At 43.7% G+C, this 22,628-nt stretch overlaps 1 protein-coding gene across 4 annotated transcripts in view; it reads left to right on the top strand.

Annotated features, from left to right (window-relative positions):
- Nucleotides 1–22,628, top strand: part of LOC122934654 (presenilin-2-like) — a 47,859-nt gene that overhangs the window by 5,872 nt on the left and 19,359 nt on the right. For 2 of the 4 annotated variants that reach the window (XM_044290273.1, XM_044290274.1), the window contains exons 2-7: nt 4,777–4,939; nt 6,429–6,658; nt 7,820–7,961; nt 11,089–11,156; nt 20,009–20,229; nt 21,389–21,487. In XM_044290273.1, coding sequence (XP_044146208.1) covers nt 4,799–4,939; nt 6,429–6,658; nt 7,820–7,961; nt 11,089–11,156; nt 20,009–20,229; nt 21,389–21,487 — 901 coding nt within the window. In that variant the 5' untranslated portion in view covers nt 4,777–4,798. The remainder of the gene's footprint in view (nt 1–4,776; nt 4,940–6,428; nt 6,659–7,819; nt 7,962–11,088; nt 11,157–20,008; nt 20,230–21,388; nt 21,488–22,628) is intronic. The other 2 variants (XM_044290275.1, XM_044290276.1) reach the window with 1 other exon arrangement.

The raw sequence follows: 22,628 nt of genomic DNA, 5'->3' as shown, positions 1-22,628 counted from the left end.
ATAGGAGGAGCAGGGGAGAGGGGATCCTGGGGGGGGGGGGGGGGGGGGGCGCACTGCACATCCAATGTTTTTAATACTGGGGTGGGGGGTGCACTGCGCCACCAATGCTTAATACTGGGGGGGGTGGGGGGGAGCACTGCACCACCAATGTCTAATACTGGGGTTGGGGGGGGGGGGACTGCACCACCAATGTCGAATACTGGGCTAGGGGGGGCGCACTGCGCCACCAATGAAGCTTAATCTCTCATTTATTCATATACAGGAGGCGGGAGCTGGCTGCAGGATCACATAGCCGGCTCCCCACCTCTATGAGCAATAGCTGCGATCCGCGGCACCTGAGGGGTTAACTACCGCAGATCGCAGCTATTGCTCATAGAGGTGGGGAGCCGGCTATGTGATCCTGCAGCCAGCTCCCGCCTCCTGTATATGAATAAATGAGAGATTAAGCTTCATTGGTGGAGCAGTGGCCACAGCCCCTCCCCTTCTCTTCTCCTCCCTCCTCTCATTGGCGGCAGCAGCACAGGGGGAGGAGACACTGCTTCCTTCTCCCCTGTGCTGCTAAGGGGAACATGGAGAGCGCTGAGAGCAGCGCGATCTGTGTTCCCCATACGCTATCGGAATATCGGCAAAATAAATGCCGATACGGATAGCGTTCAAAATCCTCAATATCGGCCGATAATAACGGTAAATCCGATAATTGGTCGATCCCTAACCCAACAGGATCAGATTGCACTTTGTTTGATCTAGTATTTAACTATTGAGACATATAGGTCTGCATAAGCACTATAGAGACAAGATGATGTCAATCAAGTAAATGCAAAGTATGCATTGGAGTAATAAACAAAAAAAAATGTTTTAAGGGTGCTAAACTAGTTGTAATCTTTGTGCAGTACATAAAAACCAGCTTGTAAAATCCCTGATCCTATAGAAACGTGATTTGAAAATGCTCTTTCATTTCTTTGAGCAGACTGCTGTTAGTAGCCTAAGGCCTAATGCACATGACGGTAAATAACGGCCGTCACACGGTCATTTTTAGCACCAATGAAAGTCTATGGGGCTATTCACATGGCCGTTCTTTTTTTAACCATGTCCTATTTTTGTCAGTTTTCACTATCAGACGGACCCATTGAAATCAATGGGACAGTTTTTAACGGCCGATTGACAGGAATGCACCCGTCTAACGGTCGTTAAAAACAGGTACACTTTACCCAGTAAGGGTTAAAAAACTAACAAAAAAACTCACCTCATCCACTTGCTCTCGGTGCGGCAGTCTCTTCACTCCTCATTGAGCAGGACCTGCGATATGCATGGTGACATAACCACGTGGGAGCGCGCAGTGACTTCATTGCGCACCTTCGGCAGGTCCCCGTTCAGTGAAGAGAGAAGAGACTGCTGCAGCGCGAGCAAGTGGATGAGGTGATTATTTTTTATTTTTTTTCTTCTTCTTTTAGTTTTGTAAAATAAAAAAACTGTGGTAGGCCATTATGGGGGCATTATTGAAACCATGGGGGAAATTATTTAAGATTGGGGCATTATGAAAGCTGGGGACGTAAAAAAAATAATTCCTACATTATGGGGGGCGTTATTTAAGATGGGGGACTACATTAGGGGCATTATTAAAGCTGGGGACAGTAAAAAAAAAACATATATATATTCCAACACTACGGGGGACATTATTTTAGCTGGGGTCCTACATGGGGGCATTATTAAGGCTGGGGGCACTATAAAAAAAATGATTTACACCTTGTAAGACATTATTTTAGCTAGGGCCAAAATAGGGGGCATTATTAAAGCTGGGGACAGTAAAAAAAATAAAACAAAATCTTACACTATGGGAGACATTATTTTAGCTGGGGGCCTACACAGGGACATTATTAAAGCTGGGGGCAGCAACACAAAAAAAATCCTACACTATGGGGGACAATAACTGCCAATCAAAATTATCAATGTATCAAAACTGATGCAAAACGGACATTAAAAACGGACACATGGCCAGAAAATGGATGCACACACTGATGCAAAATGGCCATGAAAAACTGACCGTGTGTCAGTTTTTTAACGTCCTGTGTATGTAGCGTAAGGTGTCAAAGGGTATTGTCCACATGCACATAGTGGGCCACATACAGTACAGACCAAAGGTTTGGACACACCTCATTCTAATAGTTTTCTTTATTTTCATGACTATGAAAATTGTAGATTCACACTGAAGGCATCACAACTATAAATTAACACATGTGAAATTATATATATAACAAAAAAAGTGGGAAACAACTGAAAATATTTCATATTCTAGGTTCTTCAAAGTAGCCACCTTTTGCTTTGATTACTGCTTTGCACACTCTTGGCATTCTCTTGATGAGCCTCAAGAGGTAGTCACCTGAAATGGTCTTCCAACAGTCTTGAAGGAGTCCCCAGAGATGCTTAGCACTTGTTGGCCCTTTTGCCTTCACTCTGCGGTCCAGCTCACCTCAAACCATCTCGATTGGATTCAGGTCCGGTGACTGTGGAGGCCAGGTCATCTGGTGCAGCACCCCATCACTCTCCTTCATGGTCAAATAGCCCTTACACAGCCTGGAGGTGTGTTTGGGGTCATTGTCCTGTTGAAAAATAAATGATGGTCCAACTAAACGCAAACCGGATGGAATAGCATGCCGCTGCAAGATGCTGTGGTATGCTGGTTCAGTATGCCTTCAATTTTGAATAAATCCCCAACAGTGTCACCAGCAAAGCACATCACACATCCTCCTCCATGCTTCACGGTGGGACCAGGCAGGTAGAGTCCATCCGTTCACCTTTTCTGCGTCGCACAAAGACACGGTGGTTGGAACTAAAGATCTCAAATTTGGACTCATCAGACCAAAGCACAGATTTTCACTGGTCTAATGTTCATTCCTTGTGTTCTTTAGCCCAAACAAGTCTCTTCTGCTTGTTGCCTGTCCTTAGCAGTGGTTTCCTAGCAGATATTCTACCATGAAGGCCTGATTCACACAGTCTCCTCTTAACAGTTGTTAAGAGATGTCTGCTGCTAGAACTCTGTGTGGCATTGACCTGGTCTCTAATCTGAGCTGCTGTTAGCCTGCGATTTCTGAGGCTGGTGACTCGGATGAACTTATCCTCCGCAGCAGAGGTGACTCTTGGTCTTCCTTTCCTGGGGCGGTCCGCATGTGAGCCAGTTTCTTTGTAGCGCTTGATGGTTTTTGTGACTGCACTTGGGGACACTTTCAAAGTTTTCCCAATTTTTCGGACTGACTGACCTTCATTTCTTAAAGTAATGATGGCCACTCGTTTTTTTTTTTACTTAGCTGCTTTTTTTCTTGCCGTAATACAAATTCTAACAGTCTATTCAGTAGGACTATCAGCTGTGTATCCACCTGACTTCTCCACAATGCAACTGATGGTCCCAACCCCATTTATAAGGCAAGAAATCCCACTTATTAAACCTGACAGGGCACACCTGTGAAGTGAAAACCATTTCACGTGACTACCTCTTGAAGCTCATCAAGAGAATGCAAAGCAGTAATCAAAGCAAAAGGTGGCTACTTTGAAGAACCTAGAATATGACATATTTTCAGTTGTTTCACACTTTTTTGTTATGTATATAATTCCACATGTGTTAATTCATAGTTGTGATGCCTTCAGTGTGAATCCACAATTTTCATAGTAATGAAAATAAAGAAAACTCTTTGAATGAGAAGGTGTGTTCAAACTTTTGGTCTGTACTGTACACAGAGGTTGTCTGGTTTAAAAAAAATATTGATTTAAAGGGATTGGCCCATCTAACACATTCGTGGCATATCACTAGGATATGCCACCAATGTCATACAGATGCGTGTCCCATAGGTAAGATTCGCATGTATTTCTAGAACGGGCCTCCAACGCAAAGAAGAGTTCACAAGAGTGCTCTCCATTCACTACTCCGAAAGTTACAAAAAGAGCTGAGCGATCACCCTTGTTCACTTTGGGGACCCTGTTCTAGAGAGAGGTGCGGGTCAGTCCCCCAAAGTGAACAAGGGTGAAAGCGTGGCCACCCTCTATTCACTTTTATGGGAGTGCCGAAAATAGCCGAACACTGGTTGGCTACTTCTGGAACTCCCAGTGGTGAATGGAGAAGTGGCCACACTTGTGCAGTGAGCTCTCCATTCACTTCTATGCGAGTTCCGAAAATAGCTAAGTGTACTTGCTCTTCTCGTTTTGAAACTGCCATAGAAGTGAATCTGTTCTAGAAATATGTGCAGGTCCCAGAGGTGGGACCCGCATCTATCTGACAGGTGGTATATCCTAGCCCTGCTCTGTAACTTTGTGGCCTGCCACTTCATGGCTGAGTTGCTGTGGTTCTTGAACACTTCCACTTTTCAATAGTACCACTCACAGTTGATTGTGGAATATCTAGGAAGGAACACAATTTGATTTTAGACAAATGAAATGATTGATTAAGGCCTCATGCACATGAACGTATTTTCATTACATGTCTCCGTGTGCATTCCGTTTCCATATTTCCATTCCGCCAAAAAAATAGAACATGTCCTATTCTTGTCCGCATTACGGACAAGGATAGAACTGTTCTATTAGGGGCAATCTGTTCCGTTCCACAAAATACAGAATGCACACGGACATGTGCATGAGGCCTAAGAGGTGTGTCCCAATACATTTGTCCATTCAGTGTATGTGACCCTCCTCATATGACAGTACTGTAATTTCTGAACTTCACTGCGCCCTTCTATACAGAGTTGTCACTCAGTTCATGACTAGTCCTGTTTTGATTTTATTTCTTCATAGTAGGTAACTGCAACTTGGAAATATGATTACCTTCATGGACAGCTCAGATAGTGAGGAAGAGCAGGAGTGCAATGAGAGAACATCACTGATTGCGTCTGAAAGCCCGCAACTTCCTTCTTATCAAGATGGACCACAGGCTACAGAAGAACCTTCTGCTATAAGGGTTAGAGAAGACATTACACTTGAAGTAGATGTGGATTGTTAAAGCTAGTGTCAATTAGGCCCTTTACTTCAAATATGCAGAAATATATATTACTTTAACAGGTGACCCATAGGGCACACCTCACTGACATTCAGAGATGTCTGCCAATGACCAAGGGACCACAGTATAAATCAAAACACACAATCCAATACAGATGTTTTGAACATGGTATAAAGTAACCAGCATGGTCTAATACATATAAAAACACAATAGCCTTCTATGAAGAAAAGTGGTGCAAATACCCAAGGCCCACGCAACCCTGTGCCGACGGTGCGGCAGAGGTCCAGAGGGTAATGTACACCCCTTTTATTACTCACAACAAGTATAATTCCAGTGTGTAGTCACTGTTAACTGCAGCATTAAAGGGGTTGAACAACAAGAGGCTATACATCATGGTGGGTTAACGACTTAAAGGGCATCTGTCAGCAGATTTGTACCTGTGAAACTGCTGACCTGTTACATGTGCACTTGGCAGCTGAAGACATCTGTGTTGGTCCCATGTTTATATGTGCCTGATTGCTGAGAATTTTTATATGTGTAAATGAGCCTCTAGGAGCAACGGGGGCGTTGTTATTACACCTAGAGGCTCTGCTCTCTGCAACTGCTGTGCCCTCTGCACTTTGATTGACAGGGCCAAGCGTTAGGATTAGAGGCGAGTGACGTTTTCAAAAATTCAAATTGGCTGCTTCGCCGAACTTCGAGAAGCAATCCAATTTGTTCCGAATTGTAACGAATCATACTCAGTTTAATAGAGCAGGGGCAATGACTGGGAACGGCAGTCGCGCCACCCCTGTCATTTAACCCCTCAGATGCCGGATTCAACGTTGATCTGCTGACAGATGCCCTTTAAGTCTGAGAGTCACATTCAGCATATTAGGGGGTCAATCAGGGGTTAAAAAAAACCATACTCTCCTAATTCATTTGATCGCGGAGAGGCCGTCGCAGCCATCTTGATTGAAGAAAATGCTCCAATTCATGACGTCACTGCGTCCGCCCACATGTCACACGCACTTGAGAATTGGAGTGTTTTTCAAGATGGCCTCGACAACCTCTCCGCGATCTAATGGATGAGGTATGGTATGGATGAGTATGTTTGTTTGTTTTTTGTTTTTACCGCAATTTCGGGAAAAATCTATTTATTACCACGAAGCACCAAGAAATTTGGATTTGTGGTCAATTGAACTTCAGGAAAAATTATGATCAAATTCCACTTCGTTAACTTTGATTCGCTCAACACTAGTTGTGATGTTTTCACTGCCTGATCCTGTAAATTAAAGTGCAGAGGGCAGTTGCAGAGAGAGCTGAGCCTCTAGGTGTAACACCCCCGTTGCTCCGAGAAGCTCATTTGCTTATATTAAAACTTAATTTACTATGTTACTGTGAAGGCAGTCACTTTGTTCATGTGTTTTTGTTAAGCTCTCTATATGACTGGTTTCAACATCCCCAACAGCACCAGTACAGGGGTAGCACACAAGTGCTGGGAGATGCATCGAATGGGGAGACCTCAGGAGCGGCAGCCTCTGTCAGGGAAGGTTCAACGGACAGTGAAGAAGAAGAGCTGACACTTAAATATGGGGCTAAACATGTTATAATGCTCTTCGTGCCGGTCACGCTCTGTATGGTGGTAGTGGTTGCAACAATAAAATCTGTCAGCTTCTACACTGAAAAAAATGGACAGTTGTAAGTAGGCATTTTTCAATTTGCAGTTTTTTTTTACATGTGTTATGTTTTTAGCTTATTTTTATACATAAAAATTGTCCTTCTTATAGAAGTACAAGGTAGCAGAGCGTTGAACAGTGCACACAAGGGAATGTAACCTAAACTGAGTACTGGAGCCTTTATATAAGGAAGTTGCTCCAAAACAAAAAAAACTGATTTCATATACCATATTTTTTGCTTTATAAGAAACAATGGCAGTGTGTCTTATAAAGCGAGTACTAGTGAGCACTTTCATTATGGATCCGTCTTCAAATGCTTTCAGTACACTTGCGTTTTTCCGGATCCGGCGTGTAATTCCGGCAAGTGGAGTACACGCCGATCCGGACAACGCAAGTGTGAAAGAGGCCTAAGTTAAGTTCTTTATTTTATCTTTAATATGAGGTCTGATGGGGCTCTGGGATGGAATTCTAATCTGAGGTCTGGCATGGAAGTCTGATCTGGGGTCTGATGGGGGTCTGACATGGAGTTCTCATAGGGTTCTGGCATGGGGGTCTGATATAAGTTCCTGATTTGGGGGTCTGATCTGATTTTTTTTTATTTTTTTTTATTTTTTTTTTCCTTTTTTTTTTTTCTTCTTTTCCTCGTCTAAAACTTAGGGTTCGTCTTATCATCAGGTGTGTCTTATAAAGCGAAAAATACGGTATATATCTTACTAATTAGGTGGGCTGTGCCCCAGATATCCCTGTCATTGTGAGCTGGGATGCAGAGTTATTAGGCTGAGTCACACGTGACTAATTAGCTGTGGATTTGTACAGTACTACATGTGTTTTTGTTGTCTTTTTTTTTTTTTTTGTGGCGGAAATGCCGCAAATACACAGAATTTTTCCAGTTTTTTTCCATCACGTTTAAATTTGCCAATAGGAACCACTATTGTTTCTATTTACAATAGTTTACCCATGTGCACTCAAAGTACTAAATGGGGATCAGCAACCTCTGGCACTCAAGCTGTTCTTAAACTACTACTCCCAGAATTGTCCTTTTATTTCTGTGCGAGTTATAAGGACAGCCAAGTAAATGTGCATGCTGATTCCTGACCTAGATGATGTGGGCTTTTTTTGTTGCATCTGAATTCACTTCACTTTCAGTGTTTCATAGCGACCCTTTGTTCACGTTCCTTTTTAGAATCTACACACCTTTCTCTGAAGATACTCCATCTGTTGGGCAAAGGCTTCTAAACTCTGTATTGAATACAATTATTATGATAAGTGTTATCCTTGTGATGACTATATTCTTGGTGTTACTATACAAGTATCGCTGCTATAAGGTAAGCAGAATCCCTCATTTCATTAGTCCATAAAAGCTACTCTGTTGGAGACTTAACCTCTTAATGACCAGAAATATTTTTTTCCTTTTTTGCCTTCCTTTTGCCGTAACCTTTTTTTATTTTTACACTCGCTGGGCTGTCTGAGGCCTTGTTTTAAGCAGGAGAAATAATATAACTTTTTGGCATTGTTTTGGGATAAATATAAATTACTGTCATTTTATATAATTTTTTTTTGTTGTGGAAATATAAAAAGAAAATCAATTTTTGCATAGTTTTTTTTTTTTTTTTTTTTCCTGTGTTCAAGTTTCAAACCAAGTAACCTGATAATTAAATTCTTCAGGTTATTATGGTCGTGTGGATGCCTAGTATGTTTATTTTTTTTATTTAACGTGTGCAAATTAAAATGTATTTTACACTAAATGATATTTTTTATATTATTTATTTAAAAAAAAGTTAATCCCTATATGGGATTAGAATAAAGAAAAAACCTCTTTATTTTAATGAATTAATATATAACTTTTAATGATATACTTTAAAACCAAACCCCTGTAAAATAAGACAACAATAGTATAAAGAAATACAGGTGATAAATATTATAGAATTACTTTTTAAATGTATAATGTATTAGCATACTCCTGTACGTTAATACATTATACTCTGGCTTACAGTGCAGGCAGCCCTGGGGTCCTCAGGGCAGACCGGAAACCCAGTGACCCGATTGCAGACAGAGTCCCCTTTGATCATGCCACAATGTGGATTGTAGTGATCAAAGTATTAACAGCCAGTTGAAGCTTTGTCTGACCCTGGCTTGTTAAGCAGGAGCCAGCGCTAAGAACATAGACTCCTAGGGCTGGAGCGCTCGGGCAGTCATTTAACCCCCCTGCAGTAACCTCAAAAGACGTTGCTGCCGACAGGGGACCTGCACCGCCTGCTGTAAAAGGAAAGTGGGCAGTCATTAAGGGGTTAAAAATTGATACTGTGTTCATGTGTGTGTCTTCTGTCAACTTTCTGTTTGCTGATCATATTAGCATTAAAAAACCTGATGTACAATAAGAGTGGAGTTGGGATGACAGATCATAAATAAATAATTCTTCATGGATCCTGTAAAAATGGAAACGATTCAATTTTCTATGTTCTTCATGTAAAACGAGTGGATTGTCTCATTTGCTTATGTTGTCTCAAGAGGGTTAAAACAAGGAATGTTCAGAAAGGTTGAAGTGGCAGTCCAGCAGGATTACATTTGTCATAGATGGTGCAGATTCATCCTCCTGCAAATCTTTGTTACCGAAAAAAGTTGCAAACCTCATATTTGCGACTTTTTAAACGGCACTTGCAACAAATTTTTCTGCAAGTAGTGTTTATGTGCCGCCTTTGCTAGTTTCTGAAAACCGGCGGGTCCACCGCATTTATTTTAATTTTGTGCCTGTTTATTCTGGCACTCAGACTGCGATAAATCTCCTCAAGTGTTTCCCTAGGCATACATCAGGTAGTTCAGTTGCTGGAATGCAGTTAGGATCTAACAGTTTCTTACTGTGCTGACGCCATGCTTGCATACTCCACACTACTATTAGTGTATGCAGCGTGCGCAGGGATGAGATGTCGCTCCCCTCCACCTGTTAGTTGTAGAATCCATCTGCAGCATCTGGCAGGGCTGATACTGAAACTGCAGTGGACAAACAGAACACTGCAGATTCCTGGTCTGCTAATAAACAGCAGGTTACAGGTAACTAAGCGCCTAAAGACCAAGCTCCATACCTGTACAATGCCCAATAAATGCCCCATTTATACGACCTCCGATCCTCATTTTGTACTGGTTTGATGCAGACCCATTTATTTCAATGGGGCGGCAAAAGATGCAGACAGCACACCATGTGCTGTCTGCATCCATATGTCTGTTACATGATAGAATAGAACTTGTCTTTGTTGTAGGGCTGTTCTATACAGGACAGGGCGTTCTATTCCGTAAAATGCAGAACCCACACGGCTGTTATTCGTGTTTTGTGGATCCCCAATTTGCAGACAGCAAAACAGGCTATGGTCGTGTGGATGAACTCTAAACCTATTGCAATCTAGTAGGAGTAGTTCCAGCTGTGCCGCTTCCTCTATTGGACCCAGCGATCACATCGTCGCAGGGTGTCTCGGGCAGAGCTTCAAGGTCTTAGCAGACCCATTGTTTACATTACCCCCAAAGAGAGCTGTTTTACCCTGTAACTGAGGCTGCCTTGGATGTCTCAATTACAGCGGAAGAGTTAAAAAAATAAAAAAGCCTGTTCACGCAAAACTATACTTGGGGAACCCATTTAAATCTTACTTTGGTGTCATTTTGTATATTAAAAAAATAGACTATTTAAATTTTTTTTTTTTGCAGTTTTCCCCCAAAAAACGAAATAAATAAATTCTAAAAAAAATATTTAAAAAGCATCACAAAAATGATTTTGGTAGTTCAAGAGCTGAAAAAGGGGTTAGGGTTAGGATTGTTAAACCACCTTGTGCGCTAAATCATAAAGTATCTGTTCATTAAGGCCTTTTCGGGCCTGGTCATTAAAGGGTTTCTGTCATGAGAAATAACGTGATGTGCTAATGTCAGCACTACATAACAGTGTGCCTGCCGCCGTTCTCTTAAAATATGCTAATGTGCTACTGGGCCGTTGCTTCAGCACCTCGAGGCTTGGTCTATGCACCCTTTGGCACGCCCAGGTCCCGTTGATTGACTGTAGAAGTTCTCCTCATCGTCACGTAAATCCCTCGCCTGCGCCGTCCCTTTTAGCATTTGGCGCAGTGAATGACGGATGCACTCCTGGTGCCGGCTTTCTTCCTTCGGTGCAGGCCAAAGGATGTGTTGACCAGGCCTCTAGGTGCTGAAGCAACGCCCCAGTAGCACCTAGAGGCTCATTAGCATATTTTGAGAATGGCGGCAGGCAGGGAGTTATAAAGCATACTATTATGTACTGCTGACATTAACACATCACTAATGTCAGTCAGATACATAACGTTATTTCTCATGACAGAAATCCTTTAAAAGGCTAATGTATTAGGGAAATTTGCTTGACAATAACAATTGATTAATGAGAAGAAATTTGTAGGTACACAGGGAAAAGTGTCTAAAATCTGATTATTTATATTTTAGTTCATTCACGGATGGCTCATTATCTCATCTTTGATGCTACTTTTTATGTTTACATACATATATCTTTGGTAAGTATATGTTTCCAATTCAGATAATTAGAAAAATTTACTTTTTTCTATTACATGTTATATGGAGCAGATTGCCAGGAAAGATGATCTAATTAATAAACTCTATAAAAGTAGACCTTTTCAAGCCAAACAACCCTGTAAAGATATCCCTATGGAGGCTTATGGCAATATAGAATATAGCTGCAGTGAGCTGTTAAAAGGGAGTCTATCACCTAAAATGACCATTATACACCCCAAACATGATGATATCCATTACATTCCCCATTTTATAATCTTACCTGTCATATTGCTGTCCGTCGCCTATTCGCTCTTAAAAACACTTTTATTCCATATGCTAATCGGGTTCTGAAGGTGCCCAGGGGCGGCGTTTATGCGGCCGGTGCCCAGGCTCCACGGCGCTGTTCAAATCAAACCCCTCCCCTTTCACCCCTCTGGCCCGCCCTCGGTTCTTCAGATACCATCTTGCAGTCAATGACCAATCCGGCGCCTGCGCCTGCGCACTCCATTACTCACTAGGGCAGAGGCAGCAGAGCGTTTAATGCGCATGCGCCGGCCCGTACATCCCGATATTTTGGCAGTTTACTTCCGCCGGCTAGATCGGGATGTACGGGCCGGCGCATGCGCATTAAACGCTCTGCTGCCTCTGCCCTAGTGAGTAATGGAGTGCGCAGGCGCCGGCGCCGGATTGGTCATTGACTGCAAGATGGTATCTGAAGAACCGAGGGCGGGCCAGAGGGGTGAAAGGGGAGGGGTTTGATTTGAACAGCGCCGTGGAGCCTGGGCACCGGCCGCATAAACGCCGCCCCTGGGCACCTTCAGAACCCGATTAGCATATGGAATAAAAGTGTTTTTAAGAGCGAATAGGCGACGGACAGCAATATGAAAGGTAAGATTATAAAATGGGGAATGTAATGGATATCATCATGTTTGGGGTGTATAATGGTCATTTTAGGTGATAGACTCCCTTTAAGCCATGTTTACACATTCGGGGTTTAGGAGCAAATTCTGTGCCTAAATCCTGACAGAATCCTGACGATATTTTATCCCATTCTAATGCAGTAGAAGAAAATTGTACAGAATAATAAATGCAGTGCAAGTTTTAAAATTAATGGAAAAGCCTATGATTTGCACCCATGAATTAAAGGGGGTTTCCCATCTCAAAATTTGTGGCGTATCACTAGCATTTGACAGAATTCTACTTATCTCAGGTGAAGATAAAGAAAAACAGGAGAAGGAACATCAGCCGCTTAAGCGTTCACCACTGTGGGTGTTCTGAAAAAACTGAGCGTTGACTCTATTTCCAGCAGACCCAGATTGGTGAAGGAAGAGGTGTCCGCACTAGTGGTGTTTCATGTTCCTTTTGTTCAGGGCCGAACTGCAAACTTAAGGTGGTCCTGGAAACCTAAAAGTGGCCTCATGTTTTAGGCGAGTCTAAATTGATATAACGTGGGGAAACATACCATATTTTTGCCCTATAAGACACATCTAGGTTTTAGAGGAGGAAACTAAGAAAAAAATATTTTTCATCAGACTTTAGCTTAGAGCCCCAATCAGATCCCCAATTTTAGTTACACCTCACTTCAGAGCCACGATTAGACCCCCAGTGTAATCAGACCTCAGCTCAGATCCCCAATTTCCAGGACGTCCCTCCATGACAGTACCCACTGGGGAGGATGTCCTATTGGATCTCTGTAGGGACAGGAAGCGTGAGAGGTTAAAAAACCCTACCCTCCCACCAGTGTTCTTCCTGTCCCTACAGGGATAGGAGCAGTGAGAAGGAATCCCTGCTAGTAGTAGGGAACATCACTAGGCCGAGGCTGGTCGGGGGGGCTCATGCCTCTCCTCTTCAGCCTCTGTCGCGGCCTAAAGCCAGCACCCCTCTGGGAAGGGGTCCCCTAGCTCTCCGGGTACCTCTCTCTGCTGCAGGCCGCGGTACCAGGACGCTGTTGCGGCTTCTCCGATGGAGCTCTGCGCACAGCAGCGGCTCCGTCCTCGGCTGACGCGGTCCACGTCACTTCCTGTGCGACCCGGAAGTGACGCATTCAAGATGGCGGCGCGCATTCATGCTGGAGGCCTCGCATGTGGGGTTGATTCTTCTTAGGAAGAGTCCCCCGGAAGAGGAAGCGGATCCGTGCGGCGATGAGGGGAGGGCCAGTAAGGTAAGACCCTTTAATAAACGCTGTGATGTGTGCTTCAGGCTGTTACATCATGGAGGCCCAAGGTTTGAGCAAGCTAGATGCGGTAGCTGACCCCCTCATCCAGAATACTGTAAGTAGTATCCTGCTGGTTAGGTAAAATTTCCTACTGGACCGGTTTTATATCTCCTTCTCCCCCTGTTAAGGTGGAAAAGGAGACGGGACATAGACCGCATGGAGACTCCAAGAAAAAAGCTAGGAAATGCGCAACGTGCACTAAGGAGCTTTCTGAGTCTTATAAGAAGGCCATCTGCACTGATTGCTTAGCAAAGATCCTGAAGGAGGAACAACCATCCTTTCTGGAGGAGCTGAGAACCATTGTCAGAGAGGAAGTACAGCCGGCAGGAATGAGTCAGCCCCCTTCCCTTCCAGTCCCCTCTGTCCAAGCGTGCCAGAGTACACTTAGTTTCGGATTCGGAGGAGGAAACCGGGTCCCCTTCGGACGAATTGGAGGATGAGATCCCCCCCTTCCGTGACGGAGGAACCTAGGAGATATCTGTTTTCCACAGAACATCTTGACTCGCTCCTAACAGCGGTAAGACAGACCATGGCAGTTGAGGAGGAGGAGCCGAAACGTTCAGTACAGGACGAGATGTTCGGCGGATTAAGGGCCAGGAAAAGAAAGCTTCGGTAGCCCGCGCCATGTGCTTATGGCTAGAGCAACTGGAAGAGCATCTCAAGATGAAGACTTCCAGGGAGGAAATATTAGAGTCCTTACCTTTATTGAAATTTGCAGCGTCCTTCATGGCGGATGCCTCGGCAGAGTCTATTCGTTTCGCAGCTAGAAATGACACTCTTACAAACACAGCAAGACGAGCCCTCTGGCTCAAATCCTGGACGGGAGACATTGCCTCTAAAAATAAATTATGTGCAATTCCCTTTACCGGAGCATACCTTTTTGGCCAGGTCCCCGATTCCATTCTGGAAAGTGCAGCGGACAAAAAGAAGGGGTTTCTGGAAGAGAAGGCAAAGAAGCCAGTGCAGCCCTTTCGTAAAACCTCTAGGCCATGGGTGTCAAACTCATGGCCCTCCAGATGTTGCAAAACTACAACTCCCATCATTCCCTGATAGCTGTAGTATGCCCAGGCATGATGGGAGTTGTAGTTTTGCAACAACTGGAGGGCCACGAGTTTGACATCCCTGCTCTAGGCAGTTTACATCCTCAGAGAGAGGGAAAGGTAAAACCTGGTAGATGGAGCTACCCTAAAGGAGGGAAAGGTAGGGGTTTCCTCTTCAATCCTAACTCAGGCCCAAGCAAACAATGACATCAGGCCAGTAGGGGGCAGGCTCTGCTTGTTTTGGGAATCCTGGACTCGGGTTACCCAAAATCAGTGGATCCTCAATTCCATCCGAGAAGGGGTAAAATTAGAATTTCGTGGTCCTCCATGGGTCATTATTCAAGTCTTTCTAATAAAAAAAAAACGGATGGAACTTACAGGACAATTATCAACCTGAAGTCTCTGAACAAGTCATTAGCTTACCACAAGTTCAAGATGGAATCCATAAAGTCAGCAATCCCGTTAATTTCAGTAGGAGATCTCCTATGTACCATGGACCTGAAGGATGCCTATTATCACATCCCGATTCATCCTCTATACCAGAAATATCTCAGGTTTGCAATCATCCAGGAGGGGACTGTCCTTCATTATCAGTTCCAGTGTCTCCCCTTTGGAATTTCGTTGGCCCCTCGCATCTTTACAAAAGTCATCACAGAGGTAGTGGCGTATCTAAGAGAACAGCAGATAAGGATTGTTCCATACCTGGACGATTTTCTCCTAATTGCAGACACAAAACAGAATCTCGAGAGCAGTATTCATCAGACCATAGCCCTTTTCAAGGATCTGGGCTGGGTAATAAATTACCCCAAATCAGACCTAGTACCAAGCACCAGGAAGCAATTTCTAGGAGTTCTCTTAGACACAGAAAATCAATTCTCCTTCCTTCCAGAGTCCAAGCAGGAGATAATAAGGGGAAAGATAGTGTCTTTCCAGAAAAGAAAGGTCCATACTCTAAGAGAGGCAATGAATATTCTTGGCCTGATGACATCATGTATTTCAGTGATCCCGTGGGCTCAGTTTCATTCCAGGATCCTACAGTCCGCAGTCCTGGCATCATGGGACAGGGATTATCATTCCTTAGACTCAAAGATAGCGCTTACAAAGCAGTGTCTAAGTTCTCTATCCTGGTGGACCAACCCCGAAAATCTAAGGAAGGGGGTGGCCTGGAATCCGTCTCCATCCATAGTCATCACCATGGATGCAAGCCAGTGGGGTTGGGGTGCCCATCTGAAGGATCATGTCTTCCAGGGCAGATGGTCCAGCCTGGACAGCCACAGATCCTCAAATTACAGGGAGTTGAAGGCGGTGTGGAAAACACTAAAGTCGGCCGAATACATTCTCTCCAACCACCACATCAGAATTCTCTCAGACAACGTGACTACGGTGTGTTACCTAAAGCGTCAAGGGGGAACCAGAAACCCTCTACTTCAGGTCTTATCAGAAAACTTTTTTCACTGGGCAGAGAGGAAAGTTCTCTCAGTGACGGATGTTCACCTAAAGGGAGCAGAGAACTCCACGGCAGACTTTCTAAGCGGACACTGTCTCTACGCAGGCGAATGGTGTCTAAACCGGGAGGTTTTCCTTCAGATCTGCCACCAATGGGGGTTCCCACAGATAGACCTATTTGCTTCAAGGAGGAACACCCAGGTGAATCAGTTCTTCTCTCTGAACCCCAGAGACAATCCGCTAGGGGTAGACGCCTTATCCCAGGATTGGGACATGGACCTGGCATATGCCTTCCCTCCGTTTCCCTTGATTCCATTGGTCCTAAAGAAACTAAAAGCTTGCTCGGCTACCCTTATTCTGATAGCCCCGGCCTGGCCGAAGAGAGCCTGGTTTCCGCTGTTGAAGGATTTACTCCTAGAAGATCCAATAACCCTTCCAGGAAGGAAGGACCTTCTCGTACAAGGGCCCCTGTAACACCCAACCCTCGAGAAACTAAAACTAACAGCCTGGATCCTGAAAGGCAGATCCTGAGAAGTAAAGGCCTGTCAGATAAGGTAATTTCAACCTTGCAGCAAAGCCGCAAACCTGTAACCTCAGCCATATATTTAAAGATATGGAAGAGGTTTACATCATGGCTCTCAGACACTCATCCAGGGATCTCTGTCCCGTCTATAGGCTGCATTCTGGACTTTTTACAGGTGGGTTTCGATTTGGGCCTAAAACCCAGTACCCTTAAGGTCCAGATTTCGGCCTTGAGTAGTTTTCTTGATACCCCTCTGGCAGACCACAGGTGGATTAGGAGATTTGTTAAATCAATTTCCAGGTTGAGACCCACTATTAGACAGACAGTTCCCCCATGGGACTTAAATGTAGTCTTAGAGGGTCTTTGTAGTTCTCCCTTTGAACCAATTGACCAGTTATCGGATAAGTTACTTTCCTTTAAAACTGTCTGTCTTCTAGCCATTACCACAGCTCATAGAATTGGAGAGATTCAGGCCCTCTCCATCAGGGAACCATTCTTGAAGATTCTGGATGACCGAGTCATTTTGAAATTAGATCCGTCTTTCTTGCCAAAAGTGGTATCTTCGTTTCACAGGAATCAGGAAATAATCCTTCCTTCACATTCTTGGGGGAGGCACAAAACGAGGGAAGATTCCACTGCCTGGACGTAAGAAGATCCATTCTCGCTTACCTTCAGAGGACAGCGCCGTGGAGAAGATCACAGAACCTCTTTGTTTTGTTTGGAGGAAGGAACAGAGGCAACAAGGCCTCGAAACAGACTCTAGCCTGTTGGATCAGAGACTCGATTTGAGAGGCTTACATACAGAAAGGACTTACTTGCCCTTTATCTATAAGAGCCGACTCCACCAGAGCAGTGGCATCGTCGTGGGCAGAAAAAGCAGATGCTTCAGTGGAGCAGATTTGCAGGGCCGCTACCTGGTCCAGTTTCTCTACATTTGTTAAGCATTATAGACTAGATTCTCTGGCCAACCAGGACCTGGCGTTCGGTCGTAAGGTCCTTCAGGCTGTGGTCCCCCCTAGTTATTTAGCTGGTAGTTCTTTAGTGGGTACTGTCATGGAGGGACGTCCTGGAAACTAAGGTTTAGTCTTACCGGTAAACGGTTTTCCAGGAGTCCGACATGACAGTACCCGTTATTTTCCCCCCCATATTTCTTTTCAGTTATTGCCAGGGTCCTTAATTACCTTTCCAATGTGAGATTAACATGGAAGTTCAATAAATGCTTTGGATCCTATCTGGTGTAGTAATTGAAAAGAACACTGGTGGGAGGGTAGGGGAGGGGCCTTTTAACCTCTCGCGCTTCCTGTCCCTACAGAGATCCAATAGGACATCCTCCCCAGTGGGTACTGTCATGTCGGACTCCTGGAAAACCGTTTACCGGTAAGACTAAACCTTAGTTTTCATAAGACCCTCAATTAGACCTCAGATCACAGCCCCAATGTGAATAAGACCCCCCCCCCCCCCCCATCTAAACTCCCAATGTGAATAAGACACCAAAGCAGACCAGATCCCCAATGTGAATATGACCCCCAAGCAGACCTCAGATCAGACCCCAATGTGAATATGACCCCCCAAGCAGACCTCAGATCAGACCCCAATGTGAATATGACCCCCCAAGCAGCCCTCAGATCAGAGCCCCAATGTGAATATGACCCCCCAAAACAGACCTCAGATCAGACACACGGGCTCAGAACAGATATTAAAAAAACTATTAACGTACCTCTCCTGCTCCGCACACCACCACCGCTCCTCACATCCACACTTTTCTAGTTCAGCCTTCTACGTGCTGTGACCCAACGAGCACATCGCGAGGTCTTAGTGCACAGACATCCTTACGCGGTGCACAGTCACAGCAGAGTGAGCGTCTGAGGAAGACCCAGGAAGTGGCGAGTACAGAGCTTAGGAAGCATTGCATTTACCGCTTCCCGTTCTTCCTGTACTAATGAGCGCTTCCATAATAGAAGCAATCATTAGCATTCACCCCATAAGACTGTAATATTCAAGTATATGCCCATTCTGAGGACAGCTATGCAGTCAAATTCAGGAAGACACCTGCAGCCACCGGCCAGGTGCATAAGTACCTGATGCTCCTACGTTAATGTTGAGAACATTAGATTATTAAGTACCCAACCGGAAGTAGGGTCTGTGCCCAGTCCACTTCTGCTTTTTGTTTTATGGATCATTGCTTACACCTTCCATCAAAAAACTGTTCGTTTTCTGGATGTAATATATAGAAAGTCACTCATAGTACTGGAAATATAGGCTCGTTGTACTGTCCTGGCTCTTTAACTTTCTGTTTGCTCTTTTGGCATGGCAACTTTTTCAGTCAGACCATCACTGCGGCAAAAGAGAATCCTCCTGTAGTAACTCAATTCAATCATCACACGTTGCACTAATCAATGCAATGCTCTTCTGTGGGCATCTTTATCTAGCCCCATCACGAGGACAATAGAAATGTCATACTGTTATCTCAATTCTGTACATACTATTAGAATAAAGATTACATTGCAGATAACATCTTCCCATCACAGCAGCAGTAAACGGATAACGGATCATTTACCTATATAGGAGGCCTTATCAATTATGTTGTCTGCTATAGAAGGACAGTATTTTGTATTTCCGTTTCAGTTGCATAGTACTATTGAAATCGATGAAAACAGCCAAAGATTCTAAAAAAAAGTTTTTTTTTATAATAACCTATCCTCTGGATAAGTCATCAGTATCTGGTGGGGGTCCGACAACCGGGACTCCCACGATCAGCTGTTTGAAAAGTGAACGGCGCTCCTGTGAGCAGCGCAGCCTTCTCTCAGCTTTTTCTAGGCCAGTGACGAGACATTTGTCTGTCATGTAGCCTAGGAGCAGCTCAGCCCCATTTAAGTGATACTAATGACCTATCCAGAGGATAGGTCATCAATATAAAAATCTCAGAAATCCCTTTTAAATAAAAATAAATAAATCCCCTTTTCTGATGAAATTGTCCCTTTAAGCCCTAGCCTCTGTGTGCTGCTGTATGGAAACATTAGCTGTTGTTAGAGATACTTCTAGGGAGAATAGTATTACAAATGGCACTAAAATTGAATATTATCTGATCAGTAAATTATCTAGACATAATAGGTACCATATCGGGTACTTCTGTGCCTCCATGTTATACCTACCTGCTTTGGGCTCATACTTTTTGCCTTTTTTTTTTTATTTTTTTTTTTTTTACCTGCTTCACTGTATGACATTTACTCTGATCTACACCAAAAACTGGTATACTATTTGATTTCTTGAAACAAATGTCTTTGCTGAGGCATTAAAAGGGTTTTCCAACTCTTTCTGATGACCTATCCTCTGGGACCCCTGACGATCGCCTGTTTGAGAAGGCACCAGCAGCCTTCCTGGTGCTTACCAAGCACAGCCCTGAACATTGTAAAGCGCCTATGCTTTTTATCGCAGCTCGGCCCCATTAACTTGCGCCTAGGCCATGTAACCGATCAATGTGACATCATTGGCCTAGGGTAAGCGCTGGTGATCGGTGGGGACCAAACAGATCAGCTTAAATCAGATACCGAAAGAGTCAGAAAACCCCTTTAAGTGTATTTTAGTTCCTAACAAAATCAATTTTTTTTATACATATATATATTTTTATAGTGAAGTTTTCAAGACTTACAACGTGGCAATGGACTATCCAACCTTGTTTTTGGTCATCTGGAATTTTGGGGCAGTGGGAATGATCTGCATTCACTGGAAAGGCCCTCTTCAGCTACAACAGGCTTATCTTATCATGATCAGTGCTCTTATGGCCCTTGTTTTCATCAAGTATTTGCCAGAGTGGTCAGCTTGGGTAATTCTAGGAGCCATATCTGTTTATGGTATGTATCTGATTCCCCTGGTTTTGCAATGCATTGGAGTAATTGCTGTATGATTACTTCCATACAGATGTGATGTCAGTATTCAGTCAAGTAGGCAAGAAATGGTCATTGTCAATCATTTTACATGAGAACAGACTCTTAGGGTGCACTTACACCAACAGACTATCTGACCAATTTCTGTCCAATTAGACCAATAATTGGTGTGTGTATAACAAAGATCTGTGTGTGTAAATGGCCATCTGACCAATGATTGGTCAGAAAATCTGTCAGATAATCTGATGGTGTAAATGCACCCGAAATGCAAGGAGACTGTATTTTTGGGGACTCTTTCCCATACCCTGTAGGGATGAGTTCCACTGACCGTCCGTACACCCTCCAAACTACAAGGAAAGAATACTTATCCTGAAGTAAAACCATTTGACTTCAGTAAGCCCCTGATGAGTTCCAACTCTATGGAATGAAACATGGCATGTAGGGCTATATAGTAAGGGCTTTACAGGGACTAGGCCCCATTATAGGGACAGGTTCCTTATGGGGTCGCCCCTGTTGGGGCAGGTGCTCTGTGTTGGTGAGGGAGTGCTCTAGACCAGGACACAATAGGAGTGTCCATACTGCCATACCCACAGAAGCACTGGTCACCAGTGTCCGACTGTTATACCAGGGCACTGACGCCACCCATTGTTTGCTGGTCGTGTGTCTACAGGACTGGGTAAGAGCTACCCATAATTATCCTACCGCGGCCCCAGATGGTGGCAATATATGTGTATACATGTATGTATGTTTTTGTTTCGTCCCACTGCAACCACCTATGCTTTTAGCGATTTATTAGTAAAAGTTATATTTTATTTGCTCAGTCCACAAGTGGAATTAAGTTGATAAGGGTTTAGCATTCAATGGATCCATCTATTGCCCATGGAGAACATGAACATCAGATGGATGTGATTCACTTATGAGTGACTACCACAAGAAATGCACTAGTTTGTTAACTACTTTGGTCCGTTTTGCAGACCGAATATCTGGATGCCCGGTTCTTACACTTTAATTTGTTTTAATTAGCTGTAATGTAACAGTACAGTTATTCAGCTTGATAAACTTGAAATAACATGGCAATACATGAGTCCTGATGTCTTCCGTGACTGTTTTGTGCCTTTGTTGATAGACTTGATGGCTGTATTATGCCCAAAAGGCCCTTTGAGGATGCTGGTGGAGACTGCACAGGAAAGAAACGAGCCTATATTTCCAGCATTAATATATTCTTGTAAGTAATGCATTATCATTTTGTGTATCCAGTGCCATATTGTGAAGAAAGACCATACATGATGACATGCTGGAAGCATGACTATGAAAAGTTGTTTCATGTTTGTTACCACTAACAATGTAATATGTAACTATCATTCACTCACTGTATCCAATTTTGGAAAAATAATATATTGTATATATTGCCTGAAATATTCTTCCATCCAGTGCTATGAGTTTATAATAGCCATTTGCAAAGAAAATGTTGCCAAACCTCCAGTAAAGGCTTAGGCCTTGTTCACTTGGCCAAGGCGCATGGGGTCTTACTGTACCTCTGAATGACAAGAAGGCAAGTATTATTTTTTTTTTTTTCTACTTCAGATTCTTTATGAAATCTAACACATGCTGTATTATGGATGTACTCTCCTCTTAGAAACATTGACAAAGATTTTCTAATACATTGATCCCTCAAGATACAATGGCTTCAGGGTACAATATTTTCAGCTTACAGTGGTCTTTCCTGGGCCATTGTAATTTTAAGCTAGACTCAATATACAGTGCCTCTGACTCAGATCCAATCAATCGCCATGGCCATTTCTTTGGTAAAACACCTGTATTGGATGTTTAGTAGCTCATTTTTTATAGTACAGTGCAATACTACATCTCTTGTACTGCCCTCTGTCTGTGCCAGGATGAGCTGCCCCTATGGATGTTAGGTGATGGCAGCTCCCTTTTATTTTTCTGGTACAATGTGCCCTGGAGAAGCTCCGGTCCTCATCACAGAAAGTGATTTACAGTTTCTAGCATCTATTCCTGACTGTTACATGTAAGGACTTAGGGAGTCATTCACTATGCTGAAATACGCCTTAGGGTACTTATGAACGGATCCGGTTGTATTATCTTTAGCATTGCCAAGACAGATCCATCATTAACATCATTGAAAGTCAATAGGGGACGAATCCATTTTCTATTGTGGCAGAGAAAAATGATCCGTCTCCATTGACTTGCATTGGGGTAATGCCGGATCCGTCTTGCATCCGCATCCCAGGGCAGAAAGCAAAATACAACCTGTTGCGGTTTGCTCTTCAGTCTGGGAACGCAAATGAATGGAATGCATTTTGGAGCATTCCGTCCTGTTCAGTTTTGTCCCCATTGACAATGAA

Source organism: Bufo gargarizans, chromosome 4 (genome assembly GCF_014858855.1).
Source record: "Bufo gargarizans isolate SCDJY-AF-19 chromosome 4, ASM1485885v1, whole genome shotgun sequence".
Classification (NCBI taxonomy): domain Eukaryota; kingdom Metazoa; phylum Chordata; class Amphibia; order Anura; family Bufonidae; genus Bufo; species Bufo gargarizans.
Note: the sequence above shows the minus strand (reverse complement) of the source record. Positions and strands in the feature narration are given on the sequence as shown.